General features: G+C 37.9%; 1 protein-coding gene across 11 annotated transcripts in view; it reads right to left on the reverse strand.

The window, feature by feature from the left end:
• Positions 1-24,654, reverse strand: part of da (transcription factor daughterless) — a 196,742-nt gene that overhangs the window by 86,813 nt on the left and 85,275 nt on the right. For all 11 annotated transcript variants that reach the window (XR_011336154.1, XR_011336153.1, XM_069847459.1 and 8 more), the window contains exon 4: positions 8,348-8,376. Coding sequence is in view for 9 of the 11 variants with exons in the window: in XM_069847459.1 (XP_069703560.1) it covers positions 8,348-8,376 (29 nt within the window). In the remaining 2 variants the exon portion in view is untranslated. The remainder of the gene's footprint in view (positions 1-8,347; positions 8,377-24,654) is intronic.

Below are 24,654 nucleotides of genomic sequence, written 5' to 3' on the forward strand. Positions count from 1 at the left end.
AATTGAACTGGAAATAGTATCAAAATCTATGTTGCCAGTAATACTTCTCTTCCACTTTGCTAATGTACTCTCTGTTATGGACAGTTCTATAGCTAAACTTGCCATACTTTCACCTTTCTTTAACCTCTTCCCTTACTATATATTTTACCAGTTTTGTGAAAAAAAGTATCACATTTTTTTTATTTTCGTATAGAGGTCATTTAATATTGCAGAATCACTGTACATCACTAATGTTCTTACAGATCTAAAAAATCACTATGAAATAGACATACATTCATACCTGAATTATTATCCCGAGTTATCTCGTGCACCTTGATTCCAGCTCTGGTAGTTGTCCCACTCTGATTTTCTCCTAAACTATTTACCAACTTATGTTTTTTTTTATGGATTCATTTATAAGGTACAATACCAGTGCTGTTATCAAGGCGTTAAATGTTGCTTGTCGTGTGATAGACTCGAAAGCAGGGTATTACGCACAGTGGCACATTGCATTCCGGATAGTAGTATCTGTTCTTGTGTCGAATTTGATTGTATTTTGAGTCTCTCGCAATACTACATATGAAACACAGTCTGATTCGTTGTTCTTCAGATTTCGTGGAATAACTTCTGGAGAATGTCTACCTGTAAGCCGAAGTGGGTTGGGCGATTTTCCTGGCCATCCTGCCTTGAGTGATAGGACATTCGGGGTGTGTTTTTCGAAAATCTTACAAATTACCACCATTCGATAGTCCAAGGATGTCTTCCTGCCTTCAGATATCGTATACAAAACGTAGGAATTCCATAGGGCCAACTCGAGAAGATGAAAGAAGATATTTTTATAATATTGCTTTCCGCTATTTCGCGGGACAGGATAAGCTGCCAAGTGCTGGTCTACTTTGTCGACTTCTCCCATTGAGTTGTTATAGTTGACCGCTATTTTCGGCTTCAAATCATCCTTGCTGACGACCATCTCAGCGCTGTGTATTGTGCTAAGAAGCACCACATTTTTTTTTATCCTTCAACCTGAGGGTAATGTTCTTGTCCCTCTGGAAGGGAAGGCTGCAGTTTCACCCTTCTTCAGCTTTGTTCTCTTCATTCCTGGTGACATCTCTTTCCTACTCATTCTCACAGCCCCGTAAGTGTCTGTAGTGTGTGAAATGCATGTTGGATAACTGGGGTGATGCGTAAAATTGTCAGTTGTAAGACAATAGTCCCGGTCAAGTAAAGAATTTATGAATGTCATGACTACTTGGAATATCCTTGTCGTTATCAAGAATGGTTCTTTTTCCAGTGTAAATTATACTGGGCTAATCGTACCCGCTCTTAGATTCACAGAGCATATATGTCTTTATCCCAAACCTGGCTCGTTTTAGTGATATATTCTGTACCCACCCTAGTCGCCCCTTATAAATCAACAGGCTCTCTTCGATGGTGACATCTCTGTCGGGAGTGTATTTGTCTTCAAGATTCCGAAAAATAGGCCAGACTTCATTCAATTTCAGGTTTGGGTGGTTTTCCGGGTCGCAGTCCTCATTGTTGGCGAAGTGCAGGAATGTTTCAATTCGACAAATCTCCTATATGAGAGCGTTTTGGGAAGAAGGTGTAGCAGTCATTGAATATTTGTACCAGTACATCTGTTCTCCGGGTTTGTGAATAATGTTCTGCAGTATCACTATGCCCAAAAGTACACGTATTTCAGAGTCTGTAGTAGGCCGTCACGAATTATTTTCAGCATTCTGTGAACATTTATTAACGTGCCGAATCGTCTCCTCGAATATAATGTTGATGAGGTCATTATCAAAGAATAATTAACAAAATTGAGAATTATCGTTATCAGAAACAATGTTTAAATTTCAGGGAATGGGGACCTCGGAGGTGCAGAAGAAATGGTGCCAGATGTCTTCTATTCAAACCACTGTCGAAAAGACGCGACATCAACTGATCTGAATTTGTTTGTTGGTCTATAACTTCGTCTTCTGATACCGATGTTTCATTTCCTAATCTTCTACAGGAATATATTCCTGATCAAAAGTTTCGGAATCACTAACTTGATCCATCTGTACACAAAACAGCACAAAAACCACTAAACGCAAACAGAAACCGCCAAAACTAACTAGCATCTACTCACTACTGTGTGTGAATGCTATATGAGCATAGAATTCCACTCGGAAGGAAGAAGTACAAAAAACACCACCAGATATAGCAATATCACTAACTTCTGTAGCCATCTAGTGAGGAAAAGGTTAATGAAAGAATGGAAACGTATATATTAGGGATAATAATCCTTAGCAGCGAAAATGGGACTCAAACGAGTTAACTCGGGTTAATAAATTTTGACACATGTTAGCAACCCGAGTTAACTCGGGTTAATCAGGGAAGTGGTTAATCTCTCTATCACAGCGAACTTAGTTTTGATCTAGTACGAATTTATTTTTATTTTAAGCGTGGTTGCGCTCAATACGAAACACCCAACTACTACTAAGAAACAACTGTACACTAATACCTCACATTCGTTCACTCACTCCCCATCCCCTACTGCCTTACAAGGAAAAGATATAAACAAGACATTTTCCCTGCCTACAATTGAGGTCCCAGTGTACTAAGATAGGGAACTAGCGCTCTGCGGGTACAGACTTGCACATAATAGCGTAATATATTATTGGGCCAGTACGCCACTTATTAAACAAGAACGTGGCAAAACGATACATTTCGAAATGTGTAGGATATAATATTGCTATGTCCCTGTGGAACAATCGGTAAACATTGTAGATGGTTTCTGTTTTTAACTTCAGGTACAGTATTTTAACTAGTGTTGTAACATTAAAAGCCAGCTCTAGTAATTATGTAATGCACGTAATAATTACAATAATTTTACTGTTTAGAAGGGTGAAAAAGAAATGTAGTTTCAGAAATGCATATCCATTAATTATTCTGGACAAGTCACAGCACGTTTATCAATTAACTTGTAGTGTACATAAAATTGTGCATACGAGCATTCTGTTTATTAGAAAATATCTTAACAAAATGGATAAATGAGAAAAGAAAGAAATTTCCTTTTTCGTCATTCTTAGAGCAGGAAGTAAGCAATATTAAGGAATTACTGTACAGTACAGTACAATACGTACGTATACTGCAATAAAGGAAAACAAATTACAGGAATTGTTCGAAGTAACGACCTCCACCTTAAGTACAGCATTTTTCTGCAACAAGTGAAGTACTTTTACTGAAGTTTATTCATTATTCTGGCTAACTATTAGAAACTATGTACACCGAATTTCATGCAACTTATGCATTAAAATGGGATAAAAATGCATGAAAATAATAGTACAAAGCACAAAAAGGTCATGCACTTGTCACATTTGAAACAAATGCCAGCGTGTTTCTAACATATACCTAACTGAGCTCCATAGGAGTCCAATACGACTGACTTGATGTAAGTGAACTGTAATGAATCAATAGCTAGTACTATGCAGTATATTCTTGCCGAAAGCATAATAAATAAATGCTACAATACGTATTTCGGTGGTTCAGAAAATAAATAATTCAGATATCTCATTAATAAAATATAAGAGGTATTGGGATTAAAAAAAACTATGACGGTCAGACCCGAACATGGGCTACTACCTTTTTGCTTGAGGTATGACGCGTTGTCCGTTAGAACAGAGCCCCATATCGATAATTCCATTCTAAAATAGGAACTATAACGAAAACGAATGAGGGTGAAACAAACAGTGCAGTGGCGTTTGGGCTTCATGCAATCCCTAATAAGATCCGAAACCATCGCATACAATTCCACACTTCTATTTCATTTTAATACTGGATTATGAGCAGCAAATGTAAACAACTTTAACAATTGATAACTCACCTATTTTTCGACGGAAACCTGGGTTCTTTATACCAAATTGCTTGTATACAACCCCTCTATAACCAGATAAATTTCTTCGTTTGAATTCTGAAATACTTTGTATATAAATACAGTAGAGCATCGATTATTCGAATCCGATCAACCGAAACATCGGTTAACCGAAAGCGTTCCACGTCGGAAAATTTGAATTTGCGCGCGCGCCATGTAGAAGTTTCGCTAGTGCTGTTTGCGACATTTAGCGGCAAAAAAGAGTTTCAGCTTTGCAGCAAAAAAGAAAAAAAAAAGTTTGGACTTCTTTTCCTAAACTGTAGGCCTACTTTAATGACCGTTTTGAACTTGTCAAACTAGGCTAGTCAGTTTTCTGTGTCATTTTATAAGACGTGTGATACAAAATATATACTCCATGTACAGTTTTGTGTTTAATATCAGTGTTTCTTTGTTTCATACTGCTCCTATATCACCGGCACAATTTGTTTTCGTAAATGATCGGTTATCCGAAAAATCAATTAACCGAACACCCCCCCCCCCGTCTCCAATTGTTTAGGATAATCGATGCTCTACTGTACTGATCACCTGTTCTAGAGTCTTACAGTGAATTAAATAACAATTATAATAACATTCAAGGAGCGAAATTTTTCTGGTATTAGCACCGTGCTCTAGACGTAGAGACATTCAATGTTTCGGATCTAAATATTGACTCCATCAGGGAAGGCAGGAAAAGGGGAACTGGAAACCTATCTGTGGATCCGTCCAGTTCTGAACATTAGCTCTCGGTAACGGATACAACAAACCCTTCCCCTACCTTCCCTAATGATGGAGCCGATATGTAGCTCCGAAACATTATCTGTACAAGGAGTCCAGTCCTGGAGAGTACTTCTTGGTAACAAATCCAAAAGATAGGTTTCCCCTTTCCCCTACCTTCTCTGATGATGGAGCCGACATATAGCTTCGACACATTGGATATCTGTACGAGGGGTCCAATCCTGGAGAAGAGCTCTTGGTAACGGATCCAACGAATAGGCTTCCCTTCCCCTACCTTCCCTGATGATGGAGTCGACATATAGCTCCTAAACATTGGACATCTGTATAAGGGATCCAGTCCTGGAGAATTTTTTTTAGTGGGTTATTTTACGACGCTTTATCAACAGCTTAGGTTATTTAGCGTCTGAATGAGATGAAGGTGATAATGCCGGTGAAATGAGTCCGGGGTCCAACACCGAAAGTTATCCAGCATTTGCTCATATTGGGTTGAGGGAAAACCCTCCTGGAGAATAACTCTTTGTAACGGATCCAACGAATAGACTTCCCTTCCCCTACTTTCCCTGATCATGGAGCCGACATATAGTTCCGAAACACTGCATATCTGTACAAGTGGTCCAGTCCTGGAGAGTACTTCTTGGTAACGGATCCAACAGATAGGTTTCTCCGTTCCCCTTCCACTACCTTCTCTGATGATGGAGCCGAAATATAGCTCCGAAACATTGGACATCTGTATGAGGGGTCCAGTTCTGGAGAGTAGCTCTTGGTAACGTATCCAACAGATAGGTCCCCGTTCCCCTTCCCTAACTTCTCTGATGGAGCCGATATTATAGCTCCGAAACATCGCATATCTGTACAAGGGGTCTAGTCCTGGAGAATACTTCTTGGTAACGGATCCAACAGATGTTTCTCCATTCCCCTTCCCCTATCTTCCCCGATGATGGAGCTCCGAAACATTGCATGTCTGTACAAGAGGTCCAATTCTGGAGAATAGCTTTCGGTAACGGATCCAACAGATAGGTTACGCCGCTCCCCTTTCCCTGTCTTCTCTGATAACAGAGCCGACATGTAGCTCCGAAAGCTGATGTTTCTGCATCTAGAATATGGTGCAAATACCAACAAATCTCGCACCACGTTTGTCAGCGTGGAAGTCTCAAATACAATTAATCTTAAAAGTGTTCATACAAAAAGACAAAGACTTCACTATTTTTTGCCGATCTGGAATTCTAAAGTAGAACAGTTCAATATCAAATTTTGGGTTATTTAACGAAGACTGCATTTTTTAAATTCAGTTTTCTCCGTAGGTAGAAAGAGTTTGCTGGCCAGATAATGAGGATGATGACAGCTAAGCATGAGCACCTGCTGAAAAACATGCTCGAAACCACAGTCAGTACCATCAGTTCAATTACGATATATAAGATATTTTCAATATCAAGCAGTGATTGAATCTGATTTAGGAAACACTTCTTTGCCCTGCCGCAACTTCATCCACCAAGCATCATGCTACTATAATAGTGACGTTCTTATTTTCGGCATAGCTCCACCTATTATAGGGGACTAATCTCACCGGCCCTGTGAAGAATACAAAAGGAATGCATCAACTGTTACTCACTCCAAAGATTCTTGAAACTAAGCCCCTATTCGCCAGCTCCCGAGCTGATAACGTCGACAGTACAAGCTTCATAAACATATTAACGAATCACTATATCTGTATTAATCCCTGATGTAGCTGAATGGTCAGACCTTTAGCCTGTCAACAACTCTTATCAGTTCCACTACATCTCCACTCCCAGCTTCCTCTGTGATCTTCCCTTCCGGCCAGGACCGGTGAACTCAGTCCCTTACTGTACCACATCTCTTGCGCGACTTCCCTCCACGGGGTTGGATGTTGTAAATATTCATTGTCTATCTCATCTGTGTTCATTGTAAAATGTTGTAAGGAGTCGTAAGTTTATATTCTTACTGTAGTTTGTATTGCTTTTAAGAGAAATGATACAGAATTTTAACTCACAAAATGTAGAGAAACTATCGGCACACAAGGCAGAGAATACTAGGTAAACAGTCGAACACAGTAGGTAAGTAGACTTGACAATGTGCAAGCGTTTCTCACGAGCACAACAACATCGATAACGAAAGTCAGTGAACAATGTTAACTTTAAGGTGTGTACACACTTAGCGAACGAACAACGAACGAATGATGAAGCAAAACTTCGTTGTCCGTTCGCTGTTCGGAGCAACGTACAAACCACCAGCAAATGGTCAGAGAACATTCGCGTTCGCTGATTATCCGCAGTAATGGCAGACGAAGATATAATTATAGCAACTGTAGCCGTTGTTATATAGGCAGTTTAACAAAATGGAAGTTAAAAAACAAAAGGCGATGGTGGCAGACGCCACTCTACGAAAGTCGCAATCGATATAGACACACTGACTTACTTCATGATTTACGTCGAACTGAATCGGGTCAGTTTCACAACTTCTGTCGCATTTCAGAAACAGACTTCGAAATATTACTGTGCAAAATAGGGCCATAAAATTTCCTGCTCCCTATATAGGCCTACATCAATAAGTTTGATGATACCTTCTTCAGTCCACTCCAGTTTCGACACCCTGTTGGTGAAATTAAACTAATCGCTGCGTTCTGCTACGAACTGCAAACAAGTGGCAAATCCCGTCCACAACGAATACCAACTTCCTTTGATGTACCGACAAGCGACGGATCACTACCGAAGGCAAACTAAACGATCGGTTTTGCCTTTGCCGCGTCGTCTACATGTTCCGATTTCAATAGGCGAATGCATTCGTTTGTAGTTCGTTCGTTATCTACGTGTGTACGTACCTTTACAAGAACTATTTCTGTGATTCGTTGCCTGATATAATATAATAATGTCTGTACTACAGTTCAAGAATAAAAGATGCTGCGAGTAAATAACTGTGCTACTTAAACCAGTTCCGTCCCGTAAACGGATAAATTTAAGAATTTTTGGAAGGATGCCGCAAGGTAGGAAGTTGTATGGTTAGCGCATGCGCACACAGCATACAATATCGCAATTTTTCATATAATGTGACTGTACATCCTTTTGTTCGCATAGTTTAGCTGTGTGTTTTTAGTAGGTTGTTTAACAACGCTGTATCAACTACTAGATTATTTAGCGTCGATGGAAGTGGTGAGAACGAGATGCTATTTGGCGAGATGAGTTCAAGGATTCGCCATGGGATTACCTGACATTCGTCATACATTTACGGAAAAGCTAGAAAACCCAGCCAGGTAATCAGTCCAAGAGGGAATCGAACCCACGCAAGCGCAGCTCCGGGTCAGCAGTCAAATTTTAGCTGTGGTGGGGACCCCTTCGGTGCTTGTGCTGCCTCCTGTTTCGCGGCAACTTTCTACATTGAAAGTACTACCATAGATCTTTTTAAGGTCCTAAAATCCTGTGTTAGTTTTACGTCTCAGGTATAGTTTCAAACATAGACATCTGAAATGACCTCTTTTGTCAACTAAAGCAATAATGTTTAATTTGACACGGTTTCATACGCAATATAAAATAAAGAATAACCACCGTTTTGTACAAATCTTGTACGAGCTTCAAAGTACTAAGTCCAAGTTGTTCTGTGAATAGAAAATTTAGGGGATGAATTGACTCATGATTACTAAATACAGTAGACCTACAAAGCAAATTCGTTCACTAGTTAAGACGGACACAAGCTCAACGATATCTACCTCAAAAGACAATTCAGACTTACCTCTTTCTTCCTGCTCTTCACCGTCGGTCCTGCAACAAACAAATAATACATTCAGTCAATCCCATTTTTCTTCATTTTATCTCTTCTAATCACAATTCGTTTATAGTTGAGATTCACTGTAATTCCACAATTTAAGGAACACACATAAAAAAGCATATAGTTAAATCTCTAATAAAAGATACAACGAAACTAACAGTTATGTCGCAAAAGCTACTGCTAACACAAAATATAATGTAAAAGTTGTTTTATGTGTGACTTACTTCTACATCCTCAATCTTTTCCAATTACATACTATTAATCAGAACATTAGCTGTACCATTAACTAAATTTATTATGGGAAAACGCCATGATGTGTCGCTCCTCGGATCATAATAACGTTTCTATGATCCAATACCAATAATTGATAGTTTTTACTTAGGCGTGTTTAATTAAGGAACAACTGAAGAGAGTGATTCCAAAACGCATTCAGTCCATTTTTATGAAAGGACTAGGCTAGCTTTTTATCCACAGGTCTAAGGACTGAGCGAGTTGTCAAGTAACATGCACAACAACACAAACTTTTAGACAAGGATTGGTGTTGTTTTGGAAGAAAGGAATCTTTACTTGTAATGGTAACGGTCTAAAACATAATCATTTTATGTAGATGGACATGTGCTGGGATCATGTGCAAAAGAGAAACTTCTCATTAATGCATGACATCACAAAGTCAGAACCGCACTGGTCTCTACCCTAAAATCCTTAGGATGGCAAGTTCATGACGAAATCCACTGTCTCTCTACTGACGGTTCACATCGTACAGCCGATATAATTACAATAAACAGATGTACATAAAAAGCAATCATTATCGATCCGACTATCAGATTTGAGAGAGATTTACAACAGGCTGATGAAGTAGATAAAGAGAAGAAGTCAATCTATGAGCCCTGCATTCCTTATCTGGCATTGAAGTATAATCTTTCAGAAGACAACTGATCAATTATTGGCTTATTATTTGGTTGTAGAGGAGGAATTTCTAAATTATCATGGACATTTCTAAAAAATCTTAGAGTTCCTCTCAACTGGTTGTGTGAAACTTACGTTTCAATAATTAAGGACTCTTTGAAGAAGATTCTTCACCATCATTTATATTTCAACCAACCTAACAATAATTGAATTATTATTAATTTTATTTTTTCCAGACTTCATAATCCCAGTGAAAATGTAGTACAAATCCATATTATTTAATTCTATGTTATTTGTTTACATTTTTTAATCACTTACAGTACTTTGTAAATAGTTTTCTGCAATTCAGGATCCCTGTGGTCACTGATATTCTTCGGCTGATGTCATTGTGATTATACACACAGACACACACAAATAATTATAAAAATGGCCAAATGGATTGAGCGAATTTTGGGATCACTCTCTTCCATTATTCTTTTAATTTATTCAACAGAGTGGTCCATAAAATATACTCACAACGAACAGCTATATGTTTTTATATTTTATGATAATTTATATTTTTATTTCATATTTTATTACGACAAAGTGAAAAGAAGCGAACAGAAGCATTTGAAATGTGAAAAATAGAATGTGTGAAATGGACAGACAATAAGAAATGAAGCTATGTTGGATAAAGTGGGTGAAGAAAGAATGATGCTGAAACTGATCAAGAAGAGAAAAAGGTATTTGTTGGGTAACTGGCTGAGAAGAAACTGCCTACTGAAGGATGCACTGGAAGGAATGGTGAACGGGAGTAGAGTTCGGGGTAGAAAAAGATATCAGATCATAGACGACATTAAGATATATGGATCATATGAGGAAACAAAGAGGAAGGCACAAAATAGGAAAGACTGGAGGAAGCTAGGTTCGAAGTGAAAGATCTGTTCTTAGGCAGAACACTAAATGAATTAATGACTAAGTACTGCACCACCCAGCAATGGCTCACGAAACACCAGTGGTACGCGTATCATAAGTTGAGAACCGCTGCACTAGTAAGTAACTTTCATGATGGCGTAAGTGTTGCGTAAATACATGGCATTGATAGTACGATTTTACCATTCTAATTAGGGAATTCTGGTAAAAACGAACGGGAATGAATAATCACGAGAGAATATGCCCGAACACAAGTCTTTTTCACACCACATTCGGCACTCGCCTGAATCTGAATTCGGGTCGTCGGTGAGGAAAATTGCCGTAACAGCTATTGGTGGACTTTCAGAGTTGTTTACTTTCGTTAATCGCCAGCATACTTAAATGTGTAATAAAATGCAAAAAATCAAGACAGAAATCTCAATTAGGAATTACTTTATGAGTTTGTTTATAGGACGATTAGAAACGATTCACGTAAGATTTGTAAGAAAAAAAATTAAAAGAGTACAAAAATAAAATAACGGTGAAAATAAGTATTTAGAGTTTTAATAAGTGAAAATAAATGGAAGAATATATCAGCTGAACAGAACTCAGCAGGATTCCTATATATGGAACATGAACGAAGTTTCAGGGAGATGTAGAAAATATCGCTGATTATGATATAAGGGGTTAAAAGCAACAATGGAGTAAATCAAGAATTGCAAAACATGAGATATTTTTTAACTTCTGCGTTCCATACAACTGAAAAATCTGTTGAAATATAATTTAAGGGAACTTTTCTCTGACATTCATAAATTTAAATCTCGAAAACTATTACTTACGCCATTGTTACTTTGAACTCATATGTTGGAGATAATTTTGAATCTAAAGTGGAAAGAGTCAATAATAATAATAATAATAATAATAATAATAATAATAATAATAATAATAATAATAATAACAAACTATTACCGTTCGAAATTTTTAGGTTCTTGCACATATCACAGATGCAGAATTTATATCAATTTTCATGAATACAAAGATAATATTAGAACTGATTACAATATACAGGGTGATTCACAAACACGAAGATCGTGCCATATTCTAGGATCTGATTCCCGACATCACTGTGAAGAAAAAAGTTCATATATATAAATGTCTAATTTTGAATAGTTTTGTAAAAATCATAGTTCTTTCTTCCATAATACGCATCCTTGTAAACTTTTCTCTCTCTGGACGTCTGGAGCTTTGCATTACAGTACAGCTGGTAGCAGCGACATAAAGTGTCATGACATCAGGGTCAGGGTTAGAGATAACGCAACACCGATAACACAAAGCAAGATCACCGTAGTAACACAGTCACGAAGCTCAATACGTAAGGAATATGCATCCATAGATAGTTGCTAACCACTAGGATCGTTACTATCGCCTCATCACAGACAATGCGAAATATAGTACCGGCACAGTCTATAGTTCCTAGTACCCTCACAACTCAAGTTTCGTGACTGTATATACTAGGCTGTGGCAGTAGTCTGCCTTTGCCTCTCATTTAGTACGTGAGTTCGCAAAAATGCCTTTCAGTTTTCCAATATCGAGTACACTGATATGATTTATGTGTATGGCTTTTGTGACAGAAATGCTAGAAATGCTGTGCACGAATATAGGAAATTTCCAGACCGCAGAATGCCGTCACTTGGTGTTTTTGTTCGTACGTTTAAGTCACTGAAGAATACAGGTTCAGTCCTCAGTGCTACGATGGCATTAAATTATTGTTTGTGGGATGGTTTAAAGATATTATGTACATGTACAGTGTGAGAGTGAACACGCGAGAAGAGTTGGTACAACCCTATATCATATGTAACAGATAACTCCTCGCTACGTTAAAATGGGCAGCACTTTGAAAAGAACAACCGCCAGGATCGCCACCCGTCCGCCGTAAACGAACACGAGATGGCAGCACAGTCGCTAATGCAATTCAAATGGGTCTTATGACGTGACTCCTTATGTAACAACTAGATGGCAGCGTGGTAAACCTGACAAAAGTAGTTAACCTCAAAGCCTATAACTCCGACATATCTGTTACACATATGGTCTAGGGTACAACGTATCTACCTAGTATCCAAGGAGATTCATAGCACAACGGAAATTAAGGAATGCGGCGCGCGCAGTTCACACTCGGGCAACTCCATGTATTGCTGCAGAAGGTGAAGTCTTTGAAAACCGGTTTTAATACAGATTATTCAGGTGATTGATAATGTGAATGTTCTTTAATGAATTTATAATATACCCAGTATCATTCTCGTAAATAATTTAAATAAGTTACTTAAACCTTCATAATTTCCACGTTTATATTTAACATTCAGGATGTAACTCACTCAATTTAAAAAAAAATGACATAATTATGTTTATGTGAACTTTTTTCATCACAATGACGTCAAAAACCAGATCCTAGAGCATGGCACGAATTCGTGAATCACTCTGCATATTATACGAAACTTGATCCAAATTCCATTACCCTGCATAGGCGCTATACAAAATCATAAGGATTTCCTCAAATCTCCTATCACTTTTTGTTGTTTAATTCTTTTCGAGATTAATACAGTTTTACAGCACTTGTCCAACAGTCTAATGAATAAGGAGCGGATTCCTATGTAATTAAATATTTTTCTTGCGTGTGATAAAACACAATTAACAAAGTTAAAAATTCCGAATGTCAAGTTTCAAGTTTAAAACCCGAATTTTATTTCACATAAAACACACATTTTCACAAAAAAATTATGTAAATACATATTTTCATGAAATCTATTATAAACACATAAATCTTGGAGTTTTTTTACTTAAATAATTTTTTTACAAGAACTTTTAAATATTTTAAAACTAAATCAATTATATCACTCAGAAATACGTTATCTTTTTAAGAATTCTTGGTTGTTTCGTGTTTCTATGGGCTGTGTGGTGTATCCGTGATCCATTTTTGTAATAGTATCGCCTCAAGTTCTGAGAACTGTTAGGTAGCATATCAGTGTTATTATATGAGAATAAATTAACATGGATAAGGAGAGATTTTGGAACACATAATTAGGAATGTTTATTGTTGCTGAAGATGATTTCATTCAGCGCTTTATTTGTGAAACACAACGGATAAGAGTTCGGGTATAAACATTAGGGTAAATTAGGGTCTATTGGGCTACTTCCGTCATTGACTTCTAGCAGAATGTGATGCCCACAAGTGGAGAGGTAACACGTTAAAGTACAAAGTGTTCAACATGCCCGACTGTCCAACAGACCCTAATTTACCCTATTTCATTTAAACAAATCTCTCGCCTCTCGCTCATGCCTATGAAGTGAGGAAATACATCTTGTTGTGATTCCCCGTTATCGGACCATAAGCATAAGCTGCGTAGTGTAGACGTGGTGGCATCGACATTGTCAGTCAGTAGCTAGAAATATTTTTTTTACGTTAAGATGTGTGTATATTAGCGTCTTAAGATCCTAAAATCAAATCGAGTTTAAGATCGCGTCTACAGCAAAATGTAGATGAATTTAAAAACATTTTTACTACCGATGGAAAAGTGTTATTTTGCCAACCATGTGGTAAATCACTAAGTGCAGATCAGAGCTCTCAGGTAACCCAACATTTTTCTGGAAACAGGCACACTGCCGCTGCTTCACGTGTGCATTCACGGCAAAACAGTGGATATAAGTATTGGAGGGTGTGCCTGTAGGTGAAATTAACGATGTAGATGTTTGTGACATTCCTCTCTTTAAATATGCATGTCGGACGTCCTGTGATGTGGAAAGATCGTTTCCACAGTATATAAGTCGTTGTTCAGAGATAATGGGCATGCATTTGTGATGGAGAATTTGGAAGTGACCTTTGTTGTTCACTGCAATTCTCGGACAACTACTAGCAACTGATACTCAAGTGTGATTGGTGAGTACCTAGTAACTTTTTTTTTCAAGCTAAGTAAGGTATTTTTGTCATATTTAAAAAAAAATATTTTGTTCATTTTTAGCAAATATTTTCGTACATTTTAGCACATAAAAATAAATATATTTAAATTTTTTAGCACATAAAAATCCGCTCCCTACTAATAAAAGACTAAGGATAACCAACCTTGTGTTAGCAAGTCAGGCTTTTCCAAAGTACCGTAAGGTACAGTTTTCTTTCCTGTAAAACCTTTGAACGTGTTTACAGAAATGCGGTGATATTCGCTATTTTTGATATCGATAGCTGTTTCCTTTAAGCGACCCCGGTATCCTCTTACTGCCCATACTTTCCCATTTTGTACTGCATTACTTCAGTTAACATTCACTTTTCTTTATGCATCAATTTGTTGGTTGAAGAGTCCGTTATGTTAAAAATAATTTTTAGCCTCAGTGCAGTCTTTTACTCCGTTTACCGACATTTCGTTTCCCTTCAGGTTTGAAAATTAATATTATGAATCTTACGATCCATTCGGTCAACAAGACTTACCTACCTATTCCTAAGCTGACAAGCAAACATTCTGATGGGGGCAGATGAAAAAGTTAATTTGTTTTTTTCCACCATGTTAATAATATCAACAGAAGTGCTTATACAAATTTTGACCACTCGATCGCAATTACGAGGCCGTCCAGAAAGTGATTTTCCCTGGGGCCGTTTACAGAAAAAAGCACAATTGTATGGAAAGATTTATTGAAACAGATACAGCAATTTTTGTGCTATTTGTCAACATATCCCCCACAGGAACTGAGATATTTGTCATACCATGGGACCAATTTTTGTATCCTTGTGTCGTAGAAGTCAGCCGCCTGGAATGGGAACCAGCGTTTTTACAGCCGTCTGCACCTCTCTATCGATCCCATGATATGACAAATGTCTCAATTCCAGTGGGGAATATGTTGAAAAATAACTCAACAATTGCTGAGTCTGTTCTAATAAATTTTTCCAATGAAATTGTGTTTTCTTTCTGTTAACGGCCCCAGGCCCGTAAAGGCCCTCGTAATTGCGGTCGAGTGGCCAAAATTTGTATAAGGACTTCTTTTAACATTATTAACATGGTGGAAGAAAAAAATAACTTTTTTTATCTGCCCCCATCAGAATGTTTGCTTGTGAGTTATTTAATTGAGAGTAGATAGTTTGGTGGTTACAGTAATTACAACAGTGTTATAATCGAACAATTTGAGACTTTCGCGGTGTGCAACGTGGAGAGAAAGCTTCTGGGTTTTCGCATTGTCTTATGGATGCAGAACTATCCCATGTTTATCGTAGCTATAACGTATATCGGCTCTACCATCAGAGAGATCGCCATTCACGCATGGACTACTGTACTATAGATGGTCAACAACTGCGCTGCAACAGAACCCCGATCTTAGAACGCATTCTATGGAAGGATAAGACGCTGTTCTCGCAAGAGGATGTTTTCTATTTCCATAATTGTTACCTGTGGCAGCACGAAAATCTCCACGCAATACGTGAGAGAAGACATAGGCAATGGAGATTGATTGGATGGGTCGGCATTGTGCGTACCAGGTTACTGTGATCTTATTTCTTTTCAGGACACTTCTCCAGACCGATGTACGCGGCTTTCCTCGGCAAGGTGCTCCCATTGTTGCTAGAAGATACTCCCTTGGCAATTCGGCTTATCAACATAACGGCGTAGTGGCTCGGCGCGATCTGAACATAATATTTCTGCAGAGATGGATTGGTGGAGGAGAAACCGACGTTTCCGGGCATGCATTCCTTGAATTTCTTTTATGGAAATTTTTTAAGGAATTCGTGTATCGAGAGTTCCTAAACATCGAGTAAACTACAGACAGTCTGCTGCCGTTACTGACGATTATTATGTGCACAGGTATAGGAAAAAAGTTCGTCGTCGATATATCGTCGCCCTTATGTCAAAGGTATCTATGTACATTTTTGGCTGTTTTTTCCTAACTGCATTTTCGAAGTTTTTAATCATCATTTTATAGTTTAGCAAAATATATTTTTTTATCCTAAGTACCCCAGCTTAAATTTTGATCAAAACATAATTTTTCCCCATTAAAAGCGATAAAATATTGGAAATTTAAACGTTCTAAAAACATCATCATCAAAGTTCCACGTACACATTTTTGGTATAAACACCTGTGGAGTAACGGCCAGCACGTCTGGCCGCGAAACCAGGTGGCCCAGGTTCGAATCCCGGTCGGGGCAAGTTACCTGGTTGAGGTTTTTTCCGGGGTTTTCCCTCAACCCAATACGAGCAAATGCTGGGTAACTTTCGGTGCTGGACCCCGGACTCATTTCACCGGCATTATCACCTTCATTTCATTCAGACGCTAATAACCTAGATGTTGATACAGCGTCGTAAAATAACCCAATAAAATAAAAAAATATTTTTTTTTTTTTGGTATAAGGCCAATGATATATATGTAAAGTACATAATTTTACACACATACACACGCGCGCGCGCGCGCGCACGCACACACACACAGGTATCAACGATGTTATCATTTCTTGTGGTTATTAACGGTCTGTCATAATAGGCCTAATAACTGACCGAAAATTAAGTTCGCTGTGTTATAAATTTAAGATATCATTGAGACATACTTCGAACACTCATAATATCCGGGCCGTAAGTCTCCAAAACTGTCTATGAATTTTCGCAGCCGCACATCCCTTTGATAAAAAAAATGGAACGACTAAACTGCGCTGCACTGTTGGACAAATTTCCCTAAAGCGTGATCATTTCAAGCAGCCAGTCTTTCTTCCAGCATGACTTCCTAGTTCCCTATCTTGATATATATGTCCACTACTACTACTACTACACTCACTAAGGCGGTAGGAATTTTGAAATCGTTATCTAGTAATGTTTTATAAATAACAAAATTCGAAACATTTCTGAACGACTCAGTACTTTGTCCACGGATCATTTGCTATAGATATTCCATTCCATTTTCTATTCAATAATTTTCCACTGTTACTGCACCGATTAGAATGATCATGCATTATGAAGAAAAGTGGGATGATAAGAGTGATAAAGAAGTATCCCGGGTGAACTTACTCAATACCACTTTTGTCGACAACAAATTTCACTTTATGTAGGCTCGTGTCTCCGGTGAGAAAATCCGACATCCTAGTATTATGATATTCTATACAACAAATATATTTTTTGTTCATTTTAGTAGGTTATTTTACGACGCTTTATCAACATCTCAGGTTATTTAGCGTCTGAATGAGGTGAAGGTGATAATGCCGGTGAAATGAGTCCGAGTCCAGCACCGAAAGTTACCCGGCATTTGCTCATATTGGGTTGAGGGAAAACCCCGGAAAAAACCTCAACCAGGTAACTTGCCCCAATCGGGAATCGAACCCGGGTCACCTGGTTTCGCGGCCAGACGCGCTAACCGTTACTCCACAGATATGGACTACAACAAATATAATACAACACAACAGATACAATGGATTTTGCTATTTTTAACTAAGAAATGTTCATAATCATAGAGATGAGTCAGAAGTCTGATCCAATAGGTTTGTAATGGAATTGAATGCCACAAATGAATTAATTACAACTCTGTAAGGACCCAGGAATTACAAGAGGTGTTCGAATTGACCTCCAGCTTCTGCTAAACATTTGGTAACCTGACAACAATACTTTCGCACATTTCGAAGCGTAAAGGGATTCCTTCGTGTTGCTTCATATTATGTTATGTTATTTCTGAGTGCCTGCAGTCTTCTTGATCTGTTGACATAAACAGTGAATTCGGGTGTTTCCATTGAAAAAAAAAACTAAGATCTCAATGGCGATTCTATTATCCATGTCGTTCTATTCATTTCACTAGAGATGTTTCGTTTAAGAATGCGCGAGTAGCCACTGAAATGAGGCGGGGCATCACTTGCTGAAACCATATATATATATATATATATATATATATATATATATATATATATATATATATTTAGTAGGTTATTTTACGACGCTTTATTAACATCTGAGGTTATTTAGCGTGTGAATGAGCTGAAGGTGATAATGCCGGTGAAATGAGTCCGGGGTCCAACACCGAAAGTTACCCAGCATTTGCTCATATTGGGTTGAGGGAAAATCCCGAAAAAAAACCTCAACCAGGTAACTGAAACCATATACTAGGGAGGATCGGAAAGTAACGCACAATTTCTTTACGGTATACTATTTTGGTTAGGACGTTCAAAGTTGGAAGATGGTTAGTTTGAATCTTGCGCTACAGACAGCAATGGCTCGATTAGGTGTCACCCTGGCGGAACGAGCGGTAACTACTGAGTAAAAATGGAACGTGTGCTAAGTGATAAGTGCGATGGATTTAGAGTCTTCAAATATAGGTTTTTCTATAGCTAGTATTTATGTTTAAGGAGATTTTTGGTTTATTTATTATTTTTATTTTGTTAGTTATTTTTGTTATAGTTGGGGTTGCTTTCTTAGCATCGTCTACTTGTGAAAAGCTGCGAGGTGTAGTCAGTTTTTCTGAGCAAAACAAAATATCCTAATGAAATCCACAGGGAAATGTTGGAAGTGTATGGTGCTGATTGTCTGGACCATAACATCTCCAGGTGGTGCAGGTTCTTCGAAGAGGGTCGAGTAAATCATACCGACGAAGCACGTTCCGGTCGACCAGTGACCGCTCTAACACCACCCAATGTCAGAGGCATTGAGGCGGCAGTCACCAACCCTACAGCCCAGATCTCTTACCGTCTGAGTTTCACTTCGGACCAATGAAAAATTCCTAGGAGGCCAACGGTTTGATTCGGATGAAGAAGTGAAATCAGTCGTGCGCAGGCTCAAAAATGGAGTTTTATGAACGAGAAATACTGAATCTGGTGTCACGATGGGGGAAATGTGTCGAGAGACTTGGTTCCTGTGTTGAAAAATAGGTAAAACCAGTACCTTTTTTCTGCATTGTTTCGTTTTGCTTACCTATTAAATACGTTGCCACAAAAAGTTGTTGTGCATTACTTTTAGATCCTCCCTCGTATCTATCTGTGGTTCTGATGGCATGTCATCCAACTGAGGTACATTGAAATATACTAACATAAAAGTATGATTCATCGGCTACGGTGTCGGGGAGGAAAATATGGAGTAATTACATCTTCCAAATACAGCAGCACACGTCACAACTCTTTTCTCAATCTAATGTGCAATGTCTGTTGTCTGCTGCATATTGGAGCCGGACTTCTGTTCCATTCTGTACACTGTGTTATACTATTTTGGCTGTACTCGAATATCGAGAACTCTGCGAAGTTGGTATCAGCAGAAGAGTCGCTCGATGAGAGCCAGGTGACAAGGCCCCTTGATCTTGAGAAGTCTCTCTGCTGGGCTTGAGGAAGTGTGAGCAGTGTTTATTATTAACAAGAGTTTCACTCTTCCTACGCCACTATTACTTTTAAACGTCATTTTCTAATTGATGGATATCTTCTTACTACGGACTGTAAACAAATATTAAATTCCAGAACTTCTAAACCAGGTTAAGAGGAAGGAAAGTGGAGGACGAAAAATCTAAAAAGGCAAGAGCGAATCTCGCTTCTTGAAAAGGTTTCTTTAACTGGCAGAAAAGCTGTGTGAGAGCTCTAAATTGTGGGCTACTTGTCTTAACTCCGGAGAGTTCCGTCCTAGACTCGAAAACTTTAAAAGCTGGAAATATCGGGGGGGGGGGGATGGATATATCTCTGAGGATACAGAAATAAAGTTTATAGCTAAGCAAGTACGACTAGTTCATGAGACATAAGCTCTCACAGCTTTAAGTTCATGTTGCACCACGATAGTAAAAAAAACAGCAACCTTTCCTAGTCATCGGGAATCGGTGAATTGCTTTCTGTATGAATCAGGAAACTAATTTGAGTTTAATACAAGTACTAACACAGGTCAACAAACCAACCAAAGACTCGCGTCTGGTAGCGGACCACTTCATCCTTGAACTTACAGTATGAACGAAGAAAATGTGAAATTAAAAACAAGAAATCTCGTTACAGCACAGTTTCTTAAAGTCGATTTTTTTTTTTTTTTTTTTTTTTTTGGAATGGAGAGGTACATGAATTGTGAAACCCACTTGTTCTTTAGAAAAGAGCCAACCCAATCCGAACTTCCCAATATTTGGATACACGACGAAGTTATTGAACTTCGACGACACCTTATGTTCAATAACCATGTCTCCCAATAGCTACTGCTTCAAGTTGATAGATGGTGGCACTCTGAGTTTTTCAGTGTTTACGATTTATTATTTACATTTTATTTTATTCATTTCACTGTTAACACACACTTTCCTTATCTGTATTATATTCTCTTTTTCTAATCCACACAAGTATTTTATTTTATACAGTATTTCATTTCAGTTCTTCTTCTTTCACATAACTGTTACCTTCCAAAATCCTTTATTATTTCATTTATAACACCTCTCTTCCTGTTGTTAATCGTCGGCCAGTCATTTCAACTTGACCATTTTTAATGCCCAGAAGCGTAGAATACACTTCTCATCAACTTCATCTGAAGACGAAACTAGAATCAATCATCGAAATGTTGAGTTTTTCATAAAAGAAAGCTAAACAACACCTCTTCTGAATAGTCCACCATTCTTTTCTCGGGACTTCCTTTTTTCTCACCTTTTGTTTGTTTTGGTTTTAATCAGCAATGGGATTAGGCCTATACATTAAATGCATATCCAAACATTTCATATCACTAGATGGACGCAGGTCAGTGCGAAGATCACAAGTTAATAAAGAAGCCAAAGCGATAAACGTTCTCTGCCAATCTACGAGATATGATAAAAAAATATCCAGACTGGCTTCGTAACTGATTAACAGCGCAGACCAGCGGAAAGCTGGTACCTACTGCGCATGCGTATCATAAGTACAGATGAAACAATTCCTTCCTAAACACGATACCAGCATATATTTAACTCGAATATTGTACATGACGTCAGAGAGAAGGGGGTTAGAATTGCTTTCTGTACCGTCTGGTTACAGCAATAGTGCTGAACTATGGTGCTACGTGTCCAGTGCGGTAGTAAGTCGATTGCTATCTAACCTATAGTGCTATATTAAGTCATTCTAATATATGTAGGCTTTAGTTGAATTGTACACTCCATAGAGGACTACCAAGAGTAACAACTTTACATTGGTTGTATTTCACTCCGAATGTTCCGAACAGATAGTGCGCAACGTTTATGTTCCACCGAAGTATACTTTGCCTATATGTATGAAACCTGCTCTTGTTTACATCTGACCGCTGTGCAGAGTTCAGAGACACCTACACTGTATGGTTGAAGCGTAGGCAACCTCGTGTCCATGGAAGGAGAGGTTTCATCATTAATCAATTAATCATAAAACACGTCTTCAATTTGTTGTTCAATTCTGCAGAGTTTCTTCACAGGAGTGTTTTGTTCTTATGTGGTATAGCTATATCAAAACGAAAAAATTCATAACGTTTCCACACCATTTGGGGAAACTTGCAAACTTAGTTACAAAAAAGTTCTGGGCATATTGCAGCCATTTTCAACAGTGTGCCAGTGTGCCGCGACAAAATAAACTGGAAGAATAAAAGTGAAAACAGCATAAAATAAATGAGTCCACAACAGTCAACATTCAGCGAATGCGGCACAAGTCAACAGTCGGCAAACACATTCCCTCCTAAAACCCTCAAAATTCCTCCTTGGTTCGTAACTACTAGTTTACATTATATAAATGTGCCGTGGGATTTTAATTGAGGACCGTTTTTGCAAAATCTGTTAACGGTAAAAACTAAATTTTATAGGAAACACAAAAAACTGAAATAACTGCAAGTTTGCTATAGCTCTCACATAGCAGAAAACAAGTTTGAAAAAACGATCACACTTTGACACACTACTGTGAAGGAAATAATAAGATTTTCATAAGAAGCCTTTAGCATCATGTAGAGGCCTGTCTTATGTTAACTAATCCACCAAAATCTCAATTTTGACAATTTTTAGTTAGCAAGTTTTGCAAAAACGGTCCTCAATTATACCTTTATTATGCCGCATGCTGGAAAAGGTTGGAAAACGCTGGCATATCGTATGACTCGTACACAAGTTCATGAGTTGTTTAAACTTTTTAAAGTCGGCTTTGAACCTGTTGATAGTGATGCACGTTCTTGGGAGGCCTGCCACCAGAAAATGAAGCTCTACGCATATTTGTGTGGGTAAATCACAATTCCTGAGTTAGAATTTATTTAATCAAAATACAGTACCGTATTAACAATAAGTGTTTTTACTCACTAACTGAACTATCCAGGCAGACGTATTCATTATGCAATGTATAGTAGCCTACACTGTCTACAGCATATTAGCATACAATATGGAGAGTGCATTTAAATTGAAAAATAATCAAAATCTCGATATTTTAAACAAATAGTTGAAAATGGTGGACGTTCATTTCGATACAAGCTTCAGTTATTTCGTGCATATTATCGAAAACCTTTTTAAACATATCTTCTGAAATTTAAAATATTATATCTTGAATGTATTTAATTCTTGTATTGTAGCAGGATGTTTAGCAAACTGTTTTACAGTACCCCAAAAGAAATAATCCAAAGCACTCAAACAGTCGACAAGGCGGGCCATAATCCTGCGCCTGTTGAAGTAATTCTGTACTTACTCTATAACAGAGTACCTTACGTACTGTAAATTCAATCTTCACTATAATCTTTTCGCTGTAAGAAAAATCCTAATATAAACAATAGCAGGTGACTGAAGTGAGGCTTCATTGGCCGCTGATTGGCGCCATAGATTCTCAGTACATGATCCCGCCCACTGTTGTACATTCTGTTTCATGTTAAACATTTCCCCTTACTCGTCGAGTAGGCCTAACCTCACAACTAATACATTCATTTGCTTAGGAAACATTTACTTCATAATTACTGTAATTAAATCTCACATAACTTATTATATACATTTAAGACTACTTGTTTTTCTCCGCTTTTGAGAGGGCTCCACTCTTATGTTTAATAACCACACACACCAAGGATGCAGAAGCCATACTTCAGTACCACGTGCTTACGTGAACAACTACGAGCTCAAGCGACGCTACCTTGTTACAAGAACAGACTACCTCGGTATTACTTTTGGTATTTATCCGTGTTCATAGTCCATAACAAAATATAAAAGTAGCTTTTCTTTTACATAGAGTTTTACATATGAGGCTTCATTGGCCACTGTTTGGCGCCATAGATTCTCAGTACATGTTCCCGCCCACTGTTGTACATTCTGTTTCATGTTAAACATTTCCCCTTACTCGTCAAGTAGGCCTAACCTCACTACTATACATTCATTTGCTTAGGAAACATTTACTTCATAATTACTGTAATTAAATCTCACATAACTTATTATATACATTTAAGACTATTTGTTTTTCTCCGCTTTTGAGAGGGCTTCCACTCTTATGTTTAATAACCACACACACCAAGGATGCAGAAGCCATACTTTAGTACCACGTGCTTACGTGAACAACTACGAGCTCAAGTGACCTACCTTGTTACAAGAACAGACTACCTCGGTATTACTTTTGGTATTTATCCGTGTTCACAGTACATAACAAAATATAAAAATAGCTTTTCTTTTACATAGCGTTTTACATATGAGTGAAGTTATAAGTTTAATTGTATTTAACAACTAGAATCCAATTTTTTTATTTTCTAATAATACAAGATGATAGTTTTCAAATACGGAACTATATTTTCCTGCGTCGTGTGAGTGTTTCGACTGTGTGCCAATAACGGGTATGACAGCCACATGCTTGTGTTTACATTAGGATTTTTCTTACAGCGAAAACAGTATTGATGAATTTACTATCTACTGTCCGTCCAAGTGGTTATGTCGCAGGGTCGTAGAAAGGGGAAAATCACGTGAAAGTTACTTACTTAACGAGGACATTTTATGTAAATTATTTTAAACACTTTATAATGTTACATAGACGTCCAATTCCTTACAGCAAATGTTTTCAGAAAAGAGCTAAGACAGACCAGCCACTAGCCTTTACAAACAGGCTAACAGAAACGGGTGGGGGAAACCAGGAAACCACGTAACCAAACAGACACAATACCTGTGCGAAAATATAATTAAATAATGGTCTTTCTTTACTGCAAAATGCGACCATATTTCTGGAACGTACTATACTCACTCACTCATAACTGTTTACTAAGAAGACTTTGACTGTATATGTGGTCTTGGTTCTGTGTGGAGGAAGGGTGGAAGTTTACTAGTAGAAGTGGTGGGAGTGAAGTACATTAAAAAACTCAGGTACAATAAAAATTGAAGTAAAAATTAAATGATGTCTCTGTATATAGTTGTTGAAGTAATGATCTCAAGTTATACTGGGGCAGTAGTATTTTCAGAGGGATAAAACTTAACCCAGATTCTAGCTCCGTGCACCATGAAGTTCACTATACTGGAAAAATTATGTAATAACAATAGCAATGGAAAGCATAGCGCTGGTGCTGTTACACTACCTGAGTGCCGGTGTCGCGCGGGCAGTG

This window comes from Periplaneta americana, chromosome 15 (assembly GCF_040183065.1).
Source record: "Periplaneta americana isolate PAMFEO1 chromosome 15, P.americana_PAMFEO1_priV1, whole genome shotgun sequence".
Taxonomy (NCBI): Eukaryota; Metazoa; Arthropoda; class Insecta; order Blattodea; family Blattidae; genus Periplaneta; species Periplaneta americana.